Source organism: Pelodiscus sinensis, chromosome 24 (assembly GCF_052426305.1).
Source record: "Pelodiscus sinensis isolate ZL-2025 chromosome 24, ASM5242630v1, whole genome shotgun sequence".
Lineage (NCBI taxonomy): Eukaryota > Metazoa > Chordata > Testudines > Trionychidae > Pelodiscus > Pelodiscus sinensis.
Genome location: NC_143075.1, coordinates 10,303,038 through 10,327,090, shown reverse-complemented (window position 1 = coordinate 10,327,090; position 24,053 = coordinate 10,303,038). Strand labels below are relative to the sequence as shown.

Genomic DNA, 24,053 nt, shown 5'->3' with positions numbered 1-24,053 from the left:
ACAAATTATAACACTTCAATATCCAATTTTGGTCTTGTTTCCTTTGAAATCATTTGTGAAATCACATCTCACATCTGCAAGAGCCACATCCATTCACATTTACTAATAACTATCCAACACCTGTGCATAACTATGAACAGGGATGTGGCAATAACACCTCCCAACCACTCCTCAAAGTTGGCTAAGTTTCCTTTCCACAAAGGTAAGGCCTGAGATATTCCTATGATTGTCCACGTCAACTGTCAAAATTATATCTTTGCTCCTAAACAGGAGCTCAAATGTATTACCATAACATAAGAACGGCTATACTGGGTCAGACCAAAGGGCCATCCAGCCCAGTATCCTTTGTGCCAACAGGGGCCAATGCCAGGTGCCCCAGAGGAAGTCAACCGAAGAGGTAATGATCAAGCAATCTCTCTCCTGCCATCCATCTCCACCCTCTGACAAACAGAGGCTAGGGACACCATTCCTTACCCATCCTGGCTAATAGCCATTAATGGACCTAATCTCCATGAATTTATCTAGTTCTTTTTTAAACCCTGTCAAAGTCCTAGCCTTCACAACCTCCTCAGGCAAGGAGTTCCACAGGTTGACTGCGCTGTGTGAAGAATTTCCTTTTATTTGTTTTAAACCTGCTGCCTGTTAATTTTATTTGGTGGAATTAATATATGTTTTTATATTAAGTTCTTATATTATGGGAACAAGTAAATAACTTTTCCTTGTTCACTTTCTCCACACCACTTATGATTTTATAGACCTCTATTATATCCCCCCTTAGTCTCCTCTTTTCCAAGCTGAAAAATCCTAGTTTCTCTAATCACTCCTCAGATGGGACCCGTTCCAAACACTAATCATTTTAGTTGCCCTTTTCTGGACCTTTTCTAATGCCAGTATATCTTTTTTGAGATGAGAAGACCACATCTGTACGCAGTATACAAGATGTGGGTGTGCCATGGTTTTATATAAGGGCAATAAGATATTCTCTGTCTTATTCTCTATCCCTTTTTTAATGATTCCTAACATGCTGTTTGCTTTTTTGACTGCCGCTGCACACTGAGTGGACGTCTCCAGAGAACTATCCACGATGACTCCAAGATCTCTTTCCTGATTACTTGTAGCTAAATTAGCCCCCATCATGTTGTATGTAGAGTTGGGGCTATTTTTTCCAATGTGCATTCTTTACATTTATCCACATTAAATTTCATTTGCCATTTTGTTGCCTAATCACTTAGTTTTGTGAGATCTTTCTTCACAGTCTGCTTTGGCAAGGGCAGAATTTGGTCCCTATATTATTTTTAATGAGCAGGGCAACCTAAGAATTCAATCTGACTGAATGACAACTAGGGATGTAAGAATGCATTTAAAAAGATAACCATATAACTCAGGGGTACGCAAAAGGACCTCCGCGGGATGGATCCGGTCCGCCAAGTGGCTTGATCCGGCCAGCAGGGGCCCGGCCGCTCCCCCTGTTCCTAGGCCAATTAGGGCCGGGGGCAGAGGGAAGCACACAAAGTTTCCTCTGCACTGCAAAGAGCATGCGGCACTTCAAAGCGCTGTGTGCTCCTTGCAAGGTAAGGGTAGGGTGGAAAAAACTTTATGGGCTCCTTCTACCTCCAGGTCAATCAGGGGCTGGGGGCAGGAGGTGTGCACAAAGTTTCCTCCGCCCTACCCCTGCCTTGCGAGGAGCATGCAGCACTTAGAAGTGCCACGTGCTCCTGGCAGGGCGGGAGGAGACTTCATGCGCTCCCAGACCCTGAATGGCCTTGGGGGTGGGGGAGCACCGGAAGTCGCCTCCCACCACCAGGGGCATGGAGCTTAGTAAGAAGGGGAGGCAAAGGGGCTCCCCCATCCCCAGACCTATCATGGTCTGTAGGTGGGGAAGCCCAGAAGCATCCTGGCCCCGCCACATCTGTTTGAGGCCCCGCCCCAGGGGCCACCTCAAAAAAATTGTTCCCACCCCGATAACTGCTAAAAATGCTAGTGATTACATGCTGTGGGCTCTGCACTATTAAGTAAACTTTATATTGCAGCGTCTGCAGAAAAGCCTCCCCTGGAGCAGGGCTACCAGCCCCTGCCAATCCCTCCCCTCCCAAGGAAGCTTCACTGCGGCAGTGAAGCCACCTCCTGGGGCACAAAACCATAGGGTTGCCAGGTGTCTGGTATTGAACCACACAGTCCTCTATTTTCACCTCCTGTCTGGTAAAAAATTCAGAAAATACCGGACACCTAAAATGTCCGATACTTTCTGATTTTTTTCCCCCAGCCAGAAGGTGAAAATCCTGGGCTGTCCAGCTCAATACGAAGTCAGCCAGGCAACCCTAGTGATGACCGGGTTCCGTGTGGAGCTGTCCGGCCTGGCGCAGGGAGGCAAGACGGCAGGTGACCGCCTGTTAGGGCCAAAAAGCCTCATCACACGGTTTTTAAAGGGGCCACTTTTCTTTCTTTCTTTCTTTTTTTTTTTTTTTTTTTTGCTTAACTGGCGGGTTTTTTGTTGCTGCTGTTCAGTATTTTTTCTGAAACTACCTGGCAACCTACAAAACTGGTAAGTGCTGCCAGCCCTGCTCCTGGGGAAGAGGCTTTGCTGCTGCAGCCAGCAAAGGGTGCTGGCCCCTCCCAGGAGCCAGTGTGTAAACCTGCAGCGGAGATAGGGGACTAGCCAGGCCTGCAATTGACAGGGGCTCCTTTGACCAGCCGGAGCAGCCCCTGCTTGCAGTAGGCTCTGCAGGGCTGGAGCAGCTTCCCACCCACCCTAACTGGAACTGGTAAGCATTAACCATTTAGGCTTACCTGTTAACCTTTCACAACCCTAATGGCTGCCATGTTAAATTTCTTGTTCCTTTAAGTCATTAGTAGGGAATGTATGGCCTTCAAGCCAGATCTGGCGCCTGGCTTAATTTAATACAGCCTGCAGCCAATCTCTGCCACGAGCCAGAAGCCTGCAGGCTTGGTGCCCCTCCAGGTGGAGCTGGAGTGTGGCAAGTACCAAGTTGAGTGAGTGAGGCATATGTTTTGTTCTGGTTTTTTTTTTTGTTTGTTTCTCACGTTGTTTCATTTTCCTGTGGGTCAGTGGCCCCAACGGAAAAAAAAATTCCCCATCCCTGCATAAGCCTTTTGTACTACAGACTAAGCAGCTTCCCAGAGAGTGATCAAAGATCTAATAGCTACATTTGTCTGGTTAACTATACTGCTTTTGCCTTACAACATTATCACTGAATCTGCTCTTTGATTTCCTTAAAGTCAATAAAAGATCAACCCTGGCAACTGTGGGGAATTTTTTAAAACTTCCAACAGCTGCCAGCACTAGCATTTCTCAGCCAGCGTTACTAATGTTGGAAGCCTCAATACTGATATTCATTTTTAAATGAAGTAAATTTAAAGATGTTAAAATGCGATTATCTGGCTAATTGTAGAGTTGATACAGTTTGTATCGACTATACAATTAGGCAATAAGTGCTGCTATGCAGAGTTGCAGCGGGGGTAGCTCTAGGAGCTGACTCCAGCCAGAAATGAACAGTCCTGGCTCATGCAGGCTCCAGAGCCACCCATGCTGTGGCTGTGCATTTTAAATGTAATAAGAGCTGCTGGGCTCATTTAAAATGAAGAGGTGAAATGATCAGCGTGACCCAGGATTGCTCAGTCTCAGTTCGTGCTGAGTCCAGCAGCCACTCTTCACAGCAGACAGCACTGGCTGCCACGAACAGGGGCTGCTTGGTGGCAACCTATGTCCGCAAGGGAGCCCAGCTCCCTGCCTCTGATAGAGGCAGGCAGCCCTTCGGAGACAGGGCTGGGGGGGAACTGGCTTTTAAGCCAGCTCTCCCCCAGTGCTGGCTCTTGTCCCCCCCACTTGGTGCCTCTCAGAGAGGCAGTGGGGGTGGGAGGTGCCACAGAGAGCACACTGCGAGCAGGGATTATTTGACTCCCCGCTTCCCCCATGCTGCCTGCGGCACTTCTGATTTTGAAATATTCAAGAACCCCGGAAGGCTCTTTGTACATTTCAAAAGCAGAAGTACCCACAGTGGGAACGGCGAGAGCGGGCACTGAAGCAGTCTCTGCTCATGCTGTTTTCCCCACTGTGCCTCCGCTTAGAGCCAATTCCCCCCAGCACCGCCTCCTGCTCCGCTCCCCCCCACACTTGCTACTACTCTCTGATAGAGGCAGCGGGGGGGAGGAAGGGGAGAGGAGGACGAGTTGAGTTGCTAATTGACTATCCAACAGTATTTGCTTATCCGATAGTCGATTAGTCACAAACATGCCTAAGTCAATTAGACCTCTCCTGAGCAGGGTTACCTAATATATGTAGTGTTGAAAGTGACTGTGGGAGCAAATGACATCTCTCCATTAGAGTTCCCAACATTACTAATGTTGGTAAAGCTGAAGCAGAGATAGCAATCATAGACAATATTCCAAGTTTCCCCTAGTGTAGTCAAGTCTTCAGAGAAGAATCCTCTGCTGTCCTCCCCAAAGGATACAAATGTAAGGATGAAACAGGTCTCATGAACTTCAAAGGGTCTAGGATTTGCTTAGGAGAACACTTCAGAGCAATTAAATGTAGCCCATAGTCAGTTTGGCCTCTAGCTACGATGTTTTTAGAAGCCCAGAATGACTATTTCACAAGACAAATGTTGTTCTCCTACCATCACCATCAGGATCCACAGCTCGGAAGTGCATTTTGTTCTCTTCCACAGCTTCCTGGAAATGCTCTTCTGTCTTTTCCATGATCCAACGCTGCATCTCCTTCGCACTTATTCTTTTGTCCCTATTAATATCTACCCTAGAGGGGAAGATATGAGATCACTTAAAAGTCCAAAAATACCACAGAACACTAGACATGCCTCTTCACTGCCCACTAACAAGCACAGACGACAGAAATGAGGTGGTGAAGTTTAATTACAGAAAAAAAGTAAATTGCTCACTACTTGAGTAATGAAGTAATGCCAAACAATGGAATGAAAAGCAAATATTTCAGAGACAGTTACAAAGTTACTTGGGTAATTAAAAATGGCTCAACATGAAATCTGAATAAATGAGTGGGCAGAGTAAGACAAACTCCCTTAAAAGGATCAGTTATTTGCACTTTCAGACTGTTTAACTGTTCAGCACAGACATGTTCTAAGTACACCACATGGCTTTCCTTGAGTTACAGCACCCTTTCTGCTCTTCTCAAGCGAAGAAATAATATTAGTGGGACTGCCCAGTGCCCACTGAAGTAAGATGCTTGATTACCATTCATTATCCTGTAAGTTGGTTATTTCCAACATCTACTCATTTTTTAAAAACTGCAACTTGTTTTCTTAAATAAAGAAAGCACAGACAATAGTACGTTGCACAGTCCACACTATATTAACTCTAGTTTTCCTGAACTTAAGGCTTAATTATTGTTTCTGATTTTTCAGTTTGCTTGCTATTGCAGCCTTTCATGACTGTATATAACTCATCATTTCTTCCTTCCACCTGTTTGGCTTTCAGGATCTAGCACTTCTCCCTTTCCTGCTTTGTCGTCCAATGATTATTTTACCCCATGATCTGTGAAAGGGGCCATTGTTTCTACATATTTAAAGGATGGTTGACTGAAAAGCAATCTTACAAAAACTAAAACTGAGATAATGGACACCTGCTCCCCATCCTGCCCGTCATATCTCTTTCTCTTTTCTCGGACAAAGACAAGATATTTTATGTTCAGAACCATAACCTATACATTCTATCTCAATGATCAAATTGCAAGGTATGTGCCAACTTTGGCAATGATGGATAAGAGAACAAGAAGTTTACTCATATTTTAGAGAACAGATGAGTCTACACCATTGGCAGTTCAATCATATTTCAGTTGAACAAATTTAATATGAATATCATGAAATAAGAATACATATGATCACCCAAATGTCATGTTTAGAGTCCCTTTTCTGAACATCACATCAAGTGAGCAAAAATAGAAGAGTCATTTTGCTGACATTTAAGAACTGATTTAAAGTATACCAAAACCACCCATGTTAAAATTTTTAAGAGCAGTATTCAGACACAAGCTTCACTTCATCTTTCGATCTGTTTGCATCACTCTCTCAAGACGTCTGAAATTTTACCATTGAAACTTAGATTAAATATGTTCCTCCACCTTTAAATGTCAACTCAAATGTTAGCTTTAGAACAATCAAAACATCTTATCTTTTTTAAATGTTCACTGTATTAAAAAGTGCAACATTAACGTTTTTAAGTACTGGACTGAGTTTTCACAATGTAAGTACATGCACACATTAATAGATGCTGTGGCAAGCAGTGATCTACAGCACACCTAGTAAAATATGTTTATTGTACATGTACGTGCTTTATAGTTAAGTTTTCTGAGTAATTAGCACATTGTGATATTTTGGGACTGAATAAGTAACATAACTTTGACATTTCTCACTTGCTTTAGAAAGACCAAATCAGATGAGAAGCCTCTAGTCAATTCACATGACCTCTATTCGCTACAGAAATGTAATAATGGTTCCCAAATAAGATTGTCCATGTAGTGATTGTAAATGGACCAGTAACCCATTCCTCAGTCCTCAATATGGTATTGCTCTTCTTCACCACTGTGGTTCCCAAGAATCATCCAGATGCATTGATATAATGAATTTGGGATGAGCAGTGGTAAGGCTGGCCATGTTCCTTTATGGATGTCAAAAGCATATTTTTTAAAGTAAACAGTGCATTTACAACTCTATAGAACAAGACCTAGTCCTTGCTCTAAGCTTATAATCTAAGGGTACGTCTAGACTACATGCCTCTGTCGCCAGAGGCATGTAGATTAGGCTACCAGACATAGGAAAATGAAGCGGCGATTTAAATAATCACTGCTTCATTTACATTTACATGGCTGCCGCTGATCAGCTGTTTGTCGGCTCAGCGCGGCAGCCATGTAAATGTAAATGAAGCGGCGATTATTTAAATCACCGCTTCATTTTCCTATGTCTGGTAGCCTAATCTACATGCCTCTGATGACAGAGGCATGTAGTCTAGACGTACCCTAAGAGGCAGAAAGGACCATCAAAATAATAGCGTGTATAGATATCTTATTTAGGTAGCAGATTTACGTAAATCTGTACAAACAATGCTGACAAATGAAGCTAGTACAGTCTACAATTCATGAATATTTAAATAATAATATGGAAAGTTTTGCTCAAAGTTCTAAGACAGCAGATTGTTCAGCGAAAGGAGAATAAAAAAAAAACCTAGAAATTTATTTACAGTTAAATTGATATAGAAGAGTTGGATAGACAACTTTTTACAATTTCTAGAAGTAGCATGTGTAGCACAGATCATGAAAAATAGGACACAGCTATTGAGGTAGGTAAGGTTTTTAACTAAACAATCCATCAAATCTAAAAAAATCTAACTTGATAACAACAAGCAAGCTAACATGTTCCATGAGCTTCATTCCACTTTTAGTATAATTTAGTGGTTCTCAAACTGCAGTTTGGTGACTACTAGTGATCTGCAGCCTGAGCTCAGCCCCCACCCCTATTTCCCCAGAGCAGGGAGCCTGTGCTGGTGCTCCAGCCTCACCCTCCCTCCCCTGCGAGGTTGGAGCACCAGTGCCAGCTTCTTGCTGGGTGGAAGAGGGAGGGTGTAGGGAGGGGAGGGGGTTAGGGGCCCCAAGCCTTGTTGTGCAATCTGTCTCATGGAGAAGCGCTCCCCCTCCCTCAGCCAGTGGGAGCAGCGGGAGACCATGTTACACGGTGCCTTAGACCAGTGTGGGGCGCGAAGTCAAGTAAGTGCTCTCCCATGTCTAGCTCCCTCCTGTACCCTCCTCCCCCCTCTGAGATCCCGTACCCCCAGCCTGCTCCTGCACCCTCTGCTCTGGCCAGACACCCTACTCCCAGCCTGCTCCTCCACCGTCCCTCCCAGCCAGACATCCTACCCTCAGCTCGCTCCTCCACCCTTCCCTTCCTGGCCATATACTGCACCTTCCCTTGCTCTTATCCCCTCCCCCGGTGAGATACTCTACCTCCCATCCAGACCTCACAACTTCAGCCCCTCCTGCATCCTACCTCTTGCCCAGATCCTGCACCCTCATCCCTCTCACTGGCAGCCCTTTCCTGCTCACCGAAACCCTCATTTTTGTCCCAACCCCAGAAGGTCCACAAAATCCCTAACCCTGGAACCCCAGAAGAGGTAATCTGGCCTATGGGAAGCCCTGAATCTCAATCCTCCCTGTTCCTCCCCATCCCTGAGTAGAACTAGAGTGCCAGGGAAGTGAAGAATCTCAGTTGGGGGCCACATCCATGAGGTTTGGGGATTTTTGGAGGGGGGGAAGATGGTATGGTCCCCAACTGATTTTTCTGTGGGTCAGTAGCCCCGATCCCAAAAAGGGTTTCCCACCCCAGCCATAAGTAAAGAAAATATGGGAACATTTTGTTTTGGACATAAATTAATATTTTACTTTATTTAAAATTAAGTTTGATAAACTAACATGAGAAAGTTAAAGTGCTTAATCTATTTAATTATTTAAATTAATATTTCCTTTCTTACTGGTAAATTAAACTGTTCTCCCTAGTTGCAGCACTAGCAAAATGGCTCGGGTGTAATTAACAGTGAGTTTACATTCGCAACTGGTGGTCACCAGAAAGGTTTGCATTGAACTAAGTGGGGCCATGGGCCAAAAAGTTTGAGAACCACTGGTATAATTGTCAACATCTACCACTGCTATGGACAGTCTCATCTGCCTTCCCTTGCATAAAGGATAAGTGATGGTATTCTAAGTGAAAACTGTACTTTGGTATATTAGAATTACTTCAACATTATTCCCAAACTATGCTCCTTTTCATTAGTATATCAAAACACTCCTTTGCGTTTGGCAATCCGCCAACATAATCACTGCACTACTATTCTGCATGACAAAAATAATATCAAATGCCAGGTTTAAAGCATCACTGGCATTCAGCCTTTACTCTTTTAGTGCTTGGAAGAACCCCATTTGCTCTGCCTCGAAAAGGATCTAGCTCAGGTGTTTCACAGGAGAAAGAGAAAACCTGACCCCTACACTAAAAGCAAACAGGATGAAAGTGCTCTGGCTAGTCACCTCATGAACAATTTGTCAAGGATTTGCACTCAATTGCCAACTGTGTGTGCATATAAATGGGCAGGAAATATTAGCAAAATTTGAGCAGCTAGAAGCTAAATACTCATTTTTCAGACACACACGTAGTGGGAGGTCCATTACCACAAAGACATCCTGACTGGAAACCACATGTACTACAATAATGAAATGGAATTATTAAATTCAAACAGATTTAGTTTTTAATTAACCAAGAAATCCCACCCTTCACAACTGAGATTTGTGGTTTCAATTTTAGCAGTCTAGTCTATGGCAGTTCTCTTAACTGTGGGTCGGGACCCCATTTTAATGGGGCTGCCTGGGCTGGCTTTAGACTTGCTGGGGTCTGGTCCAAAAGCCAAATTCAAAGCCCAAGACCCACCACCTGATGTCAAAGTTACTGGATCATCCCCGATGTTGAAGTTGGAGGGTGGGGTTCAGGTTGTAGGCCCCCAACCTGGGGCTGAAATCCATGGCTTTACACCCCTGCAACCAAGGTGATGGGGGTTGGGCTTTGGCCACTCCCTGCCCCTTAGGGTAGTGGGGTTCTGACAGGCTCATTTTTCAGTCCCTACTTCTGAGGGTCATGTAGTAATTTGTTGTTGTCAGAATTTTGAAAACCCTGGCCCTCTATAATAATTCATGGTATGGCCACATATTACATACTGCATATATCTTAACACACTTTTTGGCCCATCACGTGCAAAAATACTCACCTTCTCAAAGGAAATATTAAAAAATAACTAGATATGCATCACGAATTTTTGCATAAAGTGATCATTTTGGCCAAGAGTCCAGTGACAGATGTCATGACAAAATTAACCCGTATCCTAGTATAATTCTACCAGGACACAGTTCAGGGATTTTTTTTTTACTTTTGTTTTAGAGAAACAAATATGGGGTTTTTGGCTTTAACACAGAAATTCAATTTAGCATACGTTTTCCATAACAAAAAATTAAAGTAGTTTGTTAAAAGAAAGATTTCATTTAGCAACCAGCTCTCAGAGTTCATGAAAACCTCAAGTTTTTACAATAGGCAATTTACTGTTTAAAACAATTAACCCATTGGAGTATCTGAATTAGGGATGTGAAAATGTAAATGTGTATATGGTTAACTGATGAGCCTGAGCTCATCGGTTAACGTTCACGGATACACACAGGCTCCCAGCACTCAATGGCTCTCGGAGAGCTGCCTGCTGCCCTGCGTCAGTATCTGATGCAGCAGCGCGGGGGAGCAGGTGGGAGCCAGTATGCATGGAGAGCAGTCTTAAAAAGCTGTCTCCGCACGTGCACTGGCTACTGGGGAGGCACCCAACACCCCATGAGTAACAGCTGAAATTTTCAGCAGTGGCTCATGTGCATTTTAACATCCCTAGTCTGAAGCTTGAAGATCATAAATTATTAGTTAATTCCCCCGTAGAACCTGATAAACTTCATTTTTAATCACAATTAAAAATAATTTTGCTCTTATCACAGGGAGAAACTGAAGTTTGCTGCACCTCTGTTTCCTCTCTCAATAACTGGACAGAAAAGAGAAAAGAATCTTTAATACCTTAGCACCATATCCAACATCCCCCAAAACCAAAAAAACCCAATAACCCCCACCACCCAGTGTAAAAGTACTGGAATGGTCTATTTAATACCTATTTAGTCAGTACATTTAGAATGGTTTTATGCTGGAGGTTTATCTTGTCTCCACTAAGTGAGATTAGCATCAAACAGAATCCAAGATTATGACAAGTACCCTAGAGTCAGAACTGGAAGGGACCTTGAGAGGTCACTGAGTCCAGTTCACTGCCCTCATGGCGGGGCCAAGCACCACCTAGATCATCCTTGGTAGTTGTCTATCCAACCTGCTCTTAAACATCATTAGTGATGGAGATTCCACAACCTCCCTAGGCAATTTATCCCAGTGTTTAACCACCGTGATAGTTAGGAAGTTTTTCCTAATATCCAACCTAAACCCTCTCTTGCTGCAATTTAAGCCCATTGCTTCTTGTCCTACCATCAGAAGTCAAAGAAAACCATTTTTCTCCCTCCTCTTTGCAACACCCTGACAAGCCCCTCCAGGCTGTTTTATTTCAAAAAAATATGGTCACCTGGGAGGGGAGAGGGACAGGTGTCAGGGTTTTTACTTTTTGTTTACTTCTCCATTGGAGTTGGGACACCTTCAGGTTTTTTTCCCTCTCTCGACACTTCTTTTTTCCATGCGCCCTCTGGTTTGCATTACTGCGCCTTATCAGAGATGGTCTCCAGAGCAGCTCATGCTGGTTTGCCACCCTCTGCGATTAATGTGCATTAATTTTTTTAACGGGTTAATTCTACCCTGCGTTAATCGCAGGCGTTAATGCCCATTAATTGACAACCCAACTTTTTTTTTGAAACAGTGTCACACTGTTGACTCATATTTAGCTTGTGGTCCAGACCATTTCTCTAGTTTGTTCAGATCATTTTCAATTTTGACCCTATCCTCCAAAACACTTGCAACCCCAAGGAACTTGGTATCATCTGCAAACTTAATATGTGTACTTGCTGCCATCTAAATCACTGATGAAGATATTGAACAGAACTGGTCCAAAACGAGACCCCTGCGCAATCCCAATTGTTATGTCCTTCCAGCATGATTGTGAACCGTTAATAACTAGTCTCTGAGAATGGTTACCCAGTCAGTTATGCACTCACTTTCTAGTAGCCCCCATCTAGGTTGCATTTCCCTAGTTTACTGATAAGTAGGTCATGTAAGACCATGTCAGATGCCTTACTAAAGTCTAGGTATAACATGTCCACCGCTTGTCCCTTATCCACAAAGCTTGATATCCTATCAAAGAAAACTATCAGATTGGTTTGACATGATTTGTTCTTTACAAATTCATTCTGGCTGTCACCTTATTATCTTCCAGGTGTTCACAGATAGATTCCTTAATTATTCACTCCATTATCTTCCCTAGCATAGAAGTAACTAACTAGTCTGTAGTTTCCTGGGTTGTTCTTATTTCCCTTTTTATAGATGGACACTATATTTGTCCTTTTCCAGTCTACTGGAATCTCTCCTGACTTCCATGATTTTTCAAAGATAACTAAAGACTCAGATACCTCCTCTATCAGCTCCTTGAGTATTCTAGGATGCACTTCATTAGACCCTGGTGACTTGAAGACATCTGACTTTTCTAAGTAATTTTTAACTTTTTTATTTTAACTTCTAAATCTACCCCATTTCCACTAACATTCACTATGTTAGACATCCTGTCACCATCCATCTTCTTGACGAAAACCAAAACTAAGAAATCATTAAGCACCTCTGCCATTTCCAAGTTTCCTGTTATTGTTTCTCCCTCTTCACTGAGCAATGGGCCTACCCTTCCTTAGTCTTCCTCTTGCTTCTAATATACTTGTAGAATATCTTGTTACCCTTTATGTCTCTACTTAGATTAGCTTATTTTGTGCCTTTACCTTTCTAATCTTGCCCCTACATACCTGTGTTCAGGGGCAGCCCGTAAATGTAGGCAACCTCGACAGTTGCCTAGGCCGCCACATTTAACGCGGTGCCCAATGATGACATCACGGCATTGAGGGCTATGGAGGCGGGGGTGCCGAACGCACATTCCGCCCAAGGCGCCAGTTGCCAGCAGTTCTCCTGGAGCCACTCCTGCCTGTGTTGTTTGCTTATAGTCAACACTTGTAATTTGACTGAGTTTCCACTTTGTATATGACCCCTACTCTTGACAATTACACAATCTTATTTATTTCAGGATTTCTAAAATCTTAGAGAAGAAAAAGAAGTTTATGAATACAATTCAAGGAAATGTAAACTGTATAGTACGGAACACAGCTTTAGAAGGCTGTACAGGCTAACATGAGCTGAGGAATTGTTAAAATACAATGGAACAAAAAGGGCTGTGCTGCATTGAACACAGAACTTACCATATTTTGCCTCTTGTCCCCATAATTTGTAATGGTTATATAATGTATGAATGTTTCAACAGATATTGCCTAGGCACAATTTCTTACTCCCTAGGTCTATTTGATGACTGATGTGCAAAATCATTTCAAAAGTGAAAGTTACATTTTAAATTCCAATTAGAGATACTCAGCTCATTACATCATTGAGCTTACCTCACAAGACAAACTGGACTTGATCAAAAACACATTAATTACAGACCACAAAAATGTCAGCTACTCTTTTGTATGAAAGAAAGGCTGCTTCCCTTATTAACTTGACAAAGCACACTTTGAGAAGAGTAACACTAGAGAATAATTGAAACAAGGCTAACCAAATTTTCTGAGATGGGAAAAATCATGTAAAACATGACAATATAACAATTATTTTAACAGATTTAACAAGAGTTGTCTGCAGAATACATTTGGCAGATCTGCTTTGGCTAAGTTTACTCTAAACACCAGTCCATTAAAGGGGCTTTAGTAGTACTTTGTAAGATACAAGAAATTCCAGGCTCAAAGTTGAAGAAAAAAATTTCTATTTCCCTGACCTCTGGTCATTTCAGCCCTGTTGTTGTTCAAGGGCAACACTAGTTAAATATCTGGCTACTGGGTCAAGTTATCTATTTAAAAAGACAACATCCCCCAATCGTACAAGAGATGGGACGGGGGGAATTAAAGTACTCCTAATCTCCATGTAAGACTGGACCTATACAAGACTACTCCCTCGTACAGCAACTGCTTTTACTCATTTGTCTCAGAGTTTCAAATTTCTATCTCAGACTTTAGGTTTAAAAACATGCCCATTTTGATAAGGGCTTAAAAGATCCAATAGTTACTAATTTATCCAGAAGAATGTGGACAGAATAAAAATCTCTAACTCTGAGTTGCCTTTTCAAGTAAAGGAGTACAGGTTGAACCTCTAATTCAGAACTCTCTCATCCAGAAACATGCGTCATCCAGAATGATTTTAGTTAGCTGGATGTCCACTTTTTGTGGGCGTGGCCAAGTTTCCCACAATCCCATAAAGTCTGTTTATGTCCACCAGTCCTTGCTCTCAGTGTTTTGTGCTGTTATTTAGCTCTAATTTACCCCTAAATGACCTCTAACAGTACAGTCTAGCAGCTTCCACTGCTTATAATATTGACCTCCCATGGTCCAGAAAATTCTCTCATTCAGAACTGGTCAGGTCCCGCGGGATCCAGACTAGAGAGGTTCAACCTGTAGTGTCTCACCTTTTTTCCTAATCACCTTACTAGATAATACACTACACTTTGAAGGCATCATTTCAAGTGACATGTAAACAGATCCCGGAATCTTAGCTGCTGCTCATTAAAAGAGAAATGCATTTTTTAGACATCTTTAACAGAGGCATTTTCCTTCTCCTCAATGTCTCTTTACCAGTGGATAAAGGAAGGTCATTTTTATAAAACAATCTTTAGGAGTACATCCAGAAGACAAGCTGCTTCTTAATTCCCCAAAGAATTTGGCGAAGCTTCTACTCTGATCTCATGAGGGAACACTGGAAAAGAACTTTAATTAGGTCAATCATTTCTAAGCTCAGGACAATGGCAGTCAAACTGTTTTTTGACCTGCCAAGGCAGCCTTCATTACAACAAACAGATAAAACCAAAAGGAGACTGCAATTTGTGACTTGCATGAATCACTGATCAACAACTGAATGTACTAATCAACTTTCAGTTTCATTATTGCCAGTTATTTAATACAGTCAACAATAAATCCTTACTTTGTAAACAAACTAAGTGGAGAGAAGGATTGGACAACAGATTAGCAAATTATTTTAGTTTAAGTATAGAAGGATAAGCCACGGTAACTACCATAACTACATAAATTTGTTAGTATTTGAAAAATACACTTTGTTTTAACCCTTTGACAACTGATGTTGAAAATAAATAAGATATTCCAGTGTTTTTCATTAGTAAGTTATGTTTTCAGAGCTGAGTGTGTTGCAGTGGCTAAAGAGACAAAGTTTTGCAGGCCATTTTTTTAGCTCAGCTGTGGATAAAAAATTTTCATCTGTCCAGGGCTCTAATAATAGGCATGGTGTTGTTACAACACACCACAGAATTATCCTGCCCCCAACAACTACAAATCAGACATTTCATGAGTAGATGCTGTTTGGTTAGGGAAGTGAATGCTAAATGAATACCTTAGAAGAAACCAATGGGGGGGGGGGGGGGGGAGAATCACATTCAAGATCTTTTTTTACTGCCATTAGAATAAAGTTAGAAGTACCAACTCAGTCTACAGTGTTATAATCAATAAAACCAGGGATGCAAAACAAAAAGAGAAGCAACTCTACCACCTAGTGGTTATGACAATTCACTGTGTTTTTATTCTTCGTATGTTCTAGTCTTAAAATTCACACAAGTGCATTTAAATTCACTGATTTCCTGGTCTGCTAAAATAAGAATTTATCTAATTATTGATTTGAAGAAGTTTCTCCTAACAGAACAAAAGGTGCTTTTTAAACATATACAAAAAGTGGGCAAATTTTATGTTTAACATGGGAGAGGGGGAATTGTTATATTAGAACAAATGTTCAACTACTCTGAGAAACTTGAAGTACGGATATTTAGTATGTCACAAATTAAATGTTATACCTTCTCTTTCCTTATACTTCCCTTTTTAAGCTGTCGGACATTGTGTACAACATATATTTAACTGCTGCAGCAACAGAATTCTGTACACTCTCCCAGAACACATGAAGAATGAAAAAAAAATTGAGAAATGATTTCAATTTTTAAAGGCTTGGGGATAGACCAAGATACTAAGGTGTCAGGAGTAATTTAAGGTTTTTTTTTTCTTTTATATATTTAAATAGAGTTTGACATACTATCAACTCAAGGGCTTTTGAACAGAAAGTGACCATGTGCAATGGAAAAGTGAGCTTTTTGTGGAGTTCATCTTTTTTGTCCAGATTTTATCAGCAATATTTTCTTTTCCCTTGCTAGTATTTCTGTGGATCATATCTGAAGGGAAGTATGTCCAGGCCCAATAGCAGCTCTAAACAAACTGAGCAACACAAAAAATGAACTGAATTGCCCACAGCCACAATGCAGCTCCAGGTGCGGAATCTAGAACAGAACTCACATTTTCCAATTTAAAGTGCCCTGTCCTTTGGAAAGCTGTGCTGCACTAATGCATGAAAGGAGAAAGTGAGCCTGACTATACCCAAAGCACTCAAAAAGTAAAGAAGCTTGGAAGGGGGAAAAAACACTCCTAAATCTTTCAAATTTTAGTAATCCAAGCAGTTATTCAACAGTATGTGTTTACACGTGAGAATTTCATTTTCTGTGGGGGATTTTACTAACAATCTAATGCTCCAATCCTGAAAGCTGATTAATGTGGTTCTGCACAGGCACTGGAGGTGGGGAGAACCTCACACGTTAAGTCCCACTGTTTAGTTTAAAGGGTTGGGACTTAAGTTAGTTGTATGTAATGCTTTAGGCAAATTTGATCATTCCTCTTACTGTGATCTCCCTCCCCCCCCAAAAAAAAACCCTTTCAAAGAAGTGTAATGAAGGTAGAGAAAGAATTATAGAGTCAAAAAAAATGAACACAGTCTGTCAAGAACAATGTGCATCAGTCCTTCTATGACATAACTTACTTTGAAAATATGGCCATAAGCTTCCTTCTGTTCCTTCTTGGCTCAGAATCTTCATCAAACTCTTCCATCTCTTTTCCTAGAAAAACCTCTTGATGAAACTCCTTGTTAAGATGTCCATCCATCTCCATTTTGACCCCATTTAGGTGGTCTGGAGGCAAGATTTCATTCTCATCTTTGCTGTCAACCACTTTCTCTTTTAAGGCAGAATTGTTTGCAGGCCTGGCATAGACATCCATCAGCAGGAACACAAGCAGGAGGGACAAATAGAGAGAACCCAAACTGCAGAGGAATGCCTGCTTTGACATCATTGTTGTTCTTCTTGTCCAAAATATTAACAAGTTAAATTATGGTGAAAGATTAAATGACCTGGAGATAGGGGGAGGGAAAGAAGTAGAAATAAGGAACCCAACATTGTAAAGTCACAATTTTACTTTAAGCGCCATTCTAAAAGTAAAAACCCAGCATATTCTGTTGGTCAACATTTAAAAGCTTATCTTAAAAAAGACAAAGCTGTTTTGCACTTACAAAATTCAACTTATTCTAAAAGTAACTAGAGTATGAAAGTAACTCTAAAAGTAACTAGAGTTTAGCAAAGAAGTTTAGTGCAATTTAGTGCAAAAGCAGTTCCAGCTATTAAAAGAAAAAAGGGAGGAGAGTAAAATCTGATTGTAGGGAATGTCATGAAGTTCAATATACATGCATCTATTTCACAAGAGCACATGCAAGGATCAGATGACAAAGGCTGAGGCAAAAATGTTACATTACCAGCATAATTCTAGCATACATCAGACAAGTTTAGGGAAATATGAAGCTACATTCTACAACCAGAGAAAACAGTTCTAACATTTGGTTTTGCTCTGAAAATTGTCTTTTTAAGAGATCTCATTCCTTGATAGAGAGTCTCGACAGCTTGCCTCTAAGCTCCCCCGCCTCCTCCCTATCTTGCACTGGCCATGATGTGCTTCTTCCCACAGCTCCCCTTGGCTGGAAATGGCAAACTGGAGCCCATAGGAGTCACAAGGCTCCCTGGCTACGGACCCTAATGGTAAACAAAGTGGTGCGGGCTCGTTTGCAGCTTTCCCAAAGCAGGCCTATGGCTCACTTTGAGGAATGCTGATATAGGCAGATGTTTGTGTTTGCACAGAACATCACTTGCAGTCAAATGAGGCACTGCACGGGCATAAAACTCACTGAAGAACTACGGCCTAAGGTCCCAATCTTGCAAACACATGTATATGCAACGTAAGAAGGGCCTCAGTATCAGACCGATGATCCAATCTCCACCAAGTGGTCCATTCCCTATCATTCTCTCCCAGCTTCAAACAGTCAGAAGTGCTTCAATGGACAAGTATTTGTAAAATCAGGACCTAAATTAAGGTTTTATTCCTTCCTATTTCAGTTAGCATTCTCAATTCAGTTCAGCACTGAAAGAGAGTACTGATTCTAAACCTAGGGTGTGTGCCAACAGATTTCAAGACTTTTTGAGGGCAACGCATGACCAAATTACCAAAAAATATTTCTAGGGGTAGCAGAAAGAATTAGTTGGAAACAAAGAAGGATTATCATAATGCATTAAGTAATTTTTCAGACTAATACCGCATTTTAAATCTGTCTTTACTAGAGCATCATGGTAAAAGGAGATTTAGCCAATTACTAAATGAAGTTTCAGACAGAATCCTGGTAGAGTTGTAACAGTATTAAAAGTTTTAGCAAATATGATGCAAAAGATTTTTTTAAAGGGATAAGTGGTGGAGGAACATTATACAGCATCTATGAAACGCACAGTAGTCGCCACTGAGGGAGGATTTAAGAATATAGCTATCTACACGGGAAAGCTACTTAGAGGGCACTCTTTTTTTAGTCAAAAATGAAAAAACCTTACCAGATAGCAGGGATGTAAAATGCATTCCAAAATGTATTCATGTAACTGGGATGGGTAGGGAGCTGATCCAGCTCTTACCGGTTAACCTTTTACATCCCTACCAGATAGTCCCATCATCATGGTAAATTTAATCAAATTCTGTTTGGGCTGATACATTTTCATTATAATTTTTACAAGGCTGAACTGAACAAGTTCATTTCAAGTTTCCCTTTTTGTAAGCTAACACCACGTTCTATCGAACTCTGAACGTTTGCCTTCCCTATCTTACTCACCCATAGCTCAACTGTACAGCAGCAACTTGAGGAAAAGCTGTAAGTATGTAAGGGTTAACTGAGGTTAGTGTTACCATGGTATTTCTTCTACTTGATAGACAACATTTACTACCCTTTCCCTTCCTGCTAGTTAGGGTTGATAAGAGCATGCAGCTGTACAAGAAATGTAACTTTCTAATGAATACTCTGTGTGTAAAAGTAATGTTATCTTCCCCTTTCCAGACACATAAAATATATATTCAGGGTCACATTCCCAACCCTCCTGCTCTCTGCTGTAAATTGCTGATTAAGGAAGTTTGTAGTGTGAGAATTGCATGCTTCAACTAAAAGTGCTGTAAACAGGGCCAGGAATAATTATATTCATTACAGTTATTACTATTCATTATATGGGTGTTATATATTACTAAATAAGGCGTTAAGGGAAGTTGTAATAGATAAAAGAATGAACCTGTGGTTAATTTATTGCTCACTTGGATCAGGGTTGGGGGCGGGGGGAGGTCTGAGGAAAAGTAAGAGTCAGCAATAAAGAAGCCCATCTACTCCATCCGCCTCTGGATCACCTTTTCTAACATACACAGCCACCTACTCCTGGGGGAATTCTGCACATGTAGACTTGGTGGTTTATAGAGATGTCGATTCACCAATAAGCAAAAGTTTATAGGTTAATGCCAAAGACCAGCGGCAGGCTTTGAACCCGTCTAGTAGGCCACGCCCCCAGCTTTTTTTTTTAGTCCTGCCCCCTGGGGGGGTTTCCAGGGAATTCCCTTCCCACCCACATCCCCAGGCAGCAGCAGAGTGAGTGGTAAGGTGGCAGCTGGGTGTGCTGCGACTGGAGCCAGGACCTGGTGAGGCTGTTCCTACTGGGGCAGCCTCACTGTGGCCCCAGTTCCAGCTCCAGTGGCCGCTATGTGCCCAGCCAGCGGGGCCAAGTGCCGGGGGAAAGCAGCTGCCTCGACCAGCAGGGCCAAGCACCAGGGGGAAAGTGGCTGCCCCCAAAATCCCGTTCTCCTCACTACCCACTTTAAAAATACTGAAGTATGCTGAAACTTACATTCATGCATTAATAAGTGAAACTGAAGCAAATGTGCTGGCTTAAGCTATTTAATATAAATCACCACAAACAACTTTTACCCAAAATGAATTACTAAGAAATCATTAACTCTTAATCACCTAGCCAAAGAGAAACCAAGATTTACCACGCAAAGCACTGTTATCCTTCATTATCTTCACATGCAGCTCTTAAAAGCTCAAAGAATCTTTACTAAGGTGTGAATTGACTAGTATTCCAGCTGGAGGAATATTTCTATTTTAGCAGAAATGTTTAGTTCTCTATTCTTATAAAAATAAGAAGTATTTAAAATTACTGTATTGAATATGTAAATTATCAAAATGAATATGCAAATGTTTAAGTGCAGGTCCACCAACTGTTTTTGAGTGAGTTGGTGGTCCTCACTATGAAAAAGGTTGGGAACAACTACAGGCAGTCCCCGACTTACGCGGATCCGACTTACCTCGGATCCGCACTTACGAACGGGGCTTTCTCGCCCCGGAGGTCGGGGCGAGAAAGCCCCGTTCGTAAGCTGCTCCGGTGCCCCTGGTCTGCTGGAGACCATCTCCAGCAGACCAGGGGCACCGGGCGGGTTCCCGCGCTTCTGAGGCTTTGCCAGAGCAAAGCCTCAGAAGCGCGGGGAACCGCCGCTGCTGCCGCTTCAGTCTGGGTGCCTGTGGTCTGCTGGGGACCATCCCCAGCAGACCACAGGCACCCGGACTGAAGCCGCAGCCGCGGGGGGGTCCCGCGCCTCTGAGGCTTTGCCAGAGCAAAGCCTCAGAGGCGCAGCACCCCGCTGCCGCTGCGGCTCTGCTCCCCGTGTCCCTGGTCTGCTGGGGGGGGGGGGCGCAGCTAGTGTGCTTCCCCCCCCCCAGCAGACCAGGCTTTTGTTTTGGACTCTGGGGCAGAGCAGCTGGGGTGCTGCCGATTGGTCCTGCAGCGCCGCTCTGGGCACTACTGGACCAACCCGGCAGCACCCCAGCTGCTCTGCCCCAGGCGTCCCCAAGTCAGCTTCTGCTGAAACTGACCAGCGCTGACTACAGGAAGCCCCAGGCAGAGTTGCTGTGCCCCGGGCTTCCTGGAATCAGCTGCTGATCAGTTTCAGCAGCAGCTGACTTGGGGACGCCTGGGGTTCTTAAGTTGATTCTGTATGTAAGTCAGAACTGGCGGTCAGTTTCAGCAGTGTCTGAATCTGGACGCCAGTTCCGACTTACATACAGATTCAACTTAAGAACAAACCTACAGTCCCTATCTTGTACGTAACCCGGGGACTGCCTGTACATGCATTTCCACCCCCACCCTCTGAGAGCAAATTTTTTAGCAGGCTGGCCAGCAGGCCATCTCACTCCTGGCTTGCACTGGGTCCAGGACCTACCCCTGCTATGGCTCTGCATTTAAAGTGTATTAGGAGCCAGGCAGGCAGTCAGTCTGTCCAGCTCAGTTCCAGCTCATGCCGGGTACAGAGGCAGCAGCACAGAGTGGCAGGGTGCTGCTGGTCCCACTCACAAGGACTATGGAATAGTCAAACAAACAATAAGGTTAATCGACTATTCTATTAACTAATATTTAACATCCCTAATATAGTCACTCATACCTCTGAGCTTGCAGCATCAGTTATGAAAGTAAAAAAATTGCTTGAGCTTTGGCACCTCATTCATTACAAATTAAGCACTGCGTGTCCAGCTGCTCTAGGTGAGAAAGGCCAGAGAAACAGGAACTGGGCTGTTGTAGAGTTTTAACGCTATACTCCTGGGGGAATTTTTTTGTCATCTGTATGGTGACAAGTATTTTGAAATAAATTACCAACACAATTCAAACTGGTGTGATTATAGTGTTCATTTGACAAATAAAATGAGCAGGATTTAAGAGTACAGGGAATTTTTAATTGCTTTGTCACAGAATTCCCCCAGGGGTGACAGCCACATGCAGAGTGAGAGACAGAGAGTGTGAGTGTCAGTGTGAGAGAGAATAAGAACCTGGGGACAGGGAGCTGAAAGGAATGGACGAGGCTGGTCAAGCAACAAGGGGGGGGAAAGTAACCCCCTGACAACTCCTGGTCCCATAGTGCCCCCCACCTCCAACTCACATAGCCAGCTCCAGACTCTCAAGCCTCCCTCCGCCCACCAGCTGTGTCAAGTTCCCAGCTCTGCCCCAGTGTCTAGGCTCCTCCGCCCAGTGCCCACAAGCCCAGGTGAGGGTCTCGGCTGTACCCCTCATCCCCCCCCCCCGGCGCCTCCAAGCACAGGTGGGGGGGTCTCGCCTGTGCCCCTCCCGCGCGCCCGAAGCCCAGACGAGGGGTAGAAGGGCGCGGCTCCCCCCCGCTTCGCGGTAGGCATCTCCGGGCAGTACCTCTGCGGGATAAGGCCAGGCTCCTCATGCCCCTCCGCGCCGCTGGCCCCCGCCCCCTCCCGGCGCTTCTCCGAAAGCCCCTCGGCAGCAGCCGCTGAGGGGTGACAGGAAACCGGAAGTGCCACTCACCACTAACGCCAGGCCCCGGGGCTTCCCGACCGCCTGAGTGGCGGAAAGGAGCCACAGCGCAGGGGCGGGGACCAAACGCACAGAGACGTCTCGCTGCTGGGAGGAACGGACACCCGAGCAGCGGGAAGAAAGCGTGAGGTCAAAGCAGGCACCGCCAGCCTGCCTACGAAAAGGGGACCGCAGAGCGAGAGGCCATCTTGGATGAGGGAAGAGAGAGTGCGCCATATTTACCTTGGCTGTAGTAGGCGGCCATCTTTGTGTGGGGCAAAGAGCCCGCTATAGCTAGTACCTATTTCGTTTGGTGGCCGTGGGTGGCCATCTTTGATTGGGGCGGAGAAGCAAATGTTACCTGGATACTGTTGGCAGCCACCCTTGATTAGGACCAGAGTATCCTCCAGGCGACTACTAGGTGACACTGCTCAAGCTGAGATGTTAACTATATAAAATAGAAATATTAAGAAATGGAATTTACCAGTTCCCTTACTCTCTGTAACATCCCCATTCCTACTGCTCCTCATCCTTCCTCTACCCCAAAGTAACAACAAAACAGCAGAGGCATTTACAAAACTCTTTTATTAATTTATTTCCATGTGATAGCCCCACCCTTTACCTCTTGTCTGCTCTGTTTCTTTAAAACAGTCTGGCGACCTAGACTGGCATGATTTTCCGGAAATGCTTTTAATGGAAAAGTTATCCGTTAAAAGCATTTTCGGAACAGAGCGCCTAGATTGGCACGGACGCTTTTCCGCAAAAGCACTTTTTGCAGAAAAGCGTCCGTGCCAATCTAGACGCGCTTTTCCGCAAAAAAGCCCCAATCTCCATTTTTGCGATCGGGGCTTTTTTGCGGAAAACAAATCTCAGCTGTCTACATTGGTCCTTTTGCGCAGAAGTTTTGCGCAAAAGGGACTTTTGCCCAAACGGGAGTAACATAGTATTTCCGCAAAAAGCACTGATTTCTTACAGTAGGAAGTCAGTGCTTTTGCAGAAATTCAAGCGGCCAGTGTAGACAGCTGGCAAGTTTTTCTGGAAAAGCAACTGATTTTCCGGAAAAACTGTCCAGTCTAGACACAGCCTCTCTTATTTATGTGCAGTGCAATCAGACCTCAATCCCAGATAGGGACTTAAAGGCTACCATAATATAAATAGAAAAACTTAAAAAACAATGAATAGTCTAGCAGCACCTTAAAGACTAACAAAACATGTAGATGGTATCATGAGCTTTCATGGGTTCGAGTCTTCATCTGAAGAAGTGGGTTGTATCCACGAAAGCTCGTGATACCATCTACATGTTTTGTTAGTCTTTAAGGTGCTGCCAGACTATTCGTTGTTGTTTAAGTTTTTCTAGTTACAGACTAACTCAGCTACCACTCTGATCATATAAATAGTTGTTTACTACTTATGATACTAAAAAGTTAAAATAGTATGGAATCTCAATAGAATACATAAATATAATACAATCAAATCTTTGTTTTGCAAGAATGTGACAACTTTTCTATTAAATTGGTACCTTAACAAAGTTACACCATTCTCCAGGCCTTGGTCAGTTCTCAGAGTTATTGTATAGGTTGTCTACTGAGCCAGGTAAACCTCACTGTGTCATGCTTAGTTCACAATGTATAGGTAATCTTTGCCTGTATAAGGACAAGAGGGTTAATTAAAAAAAAGTTTAGTTTCTGAAGTATAACATGGAAGTCTCCAAAAAATTGCTATTCCACCGAGCCACCATAAAGCCC

At 43.2% G+C, this 24,053-nt stretch overlaps 1 protein-coding gene across 4 annotated transcripts in view; it reads right to left on the bottom strand.

The window, feature by feature from the left end:
* Positions 1–22,727, bottom strand: part of SDF4 (stromal cell derived factor 4) — a 44,768-nt gene extending 22,041 nt beyond the window's left edge. The window contains exons 1-3 of one of the 4 annotated variants that reach the window (XM_075906596.2): positions 22,552–22,727; positions 16,641–17,006; positions 4,635–4,771 (exon numbers count right to left, since the gene is read on the bottom strand). In XM_075906596.2, coding sequence (XP_075762711.1) covers positions 4,635–4,771; positions 16,641–16,948 — 445 coding nt within the window. In that variant the 5' untranslated portion in view covers positions 16,949–17,006; positions 22,552–22,727. Of the gene's footprint in view, positions 1–4,634; positions 4,772–16,640; positions 17,007–18,794; positions 18,818–22,191; positions 22,514–22,551 lie in introns of those variants that run through there. The other 3 variants (XM_075906595.2, XM_075906594.2, XM_089773214.1) reach the window with 3 other exon arrangements.
* Between the last annotated feature and the right edge of the window lie 1,326 nt (positions 22,728–24,053).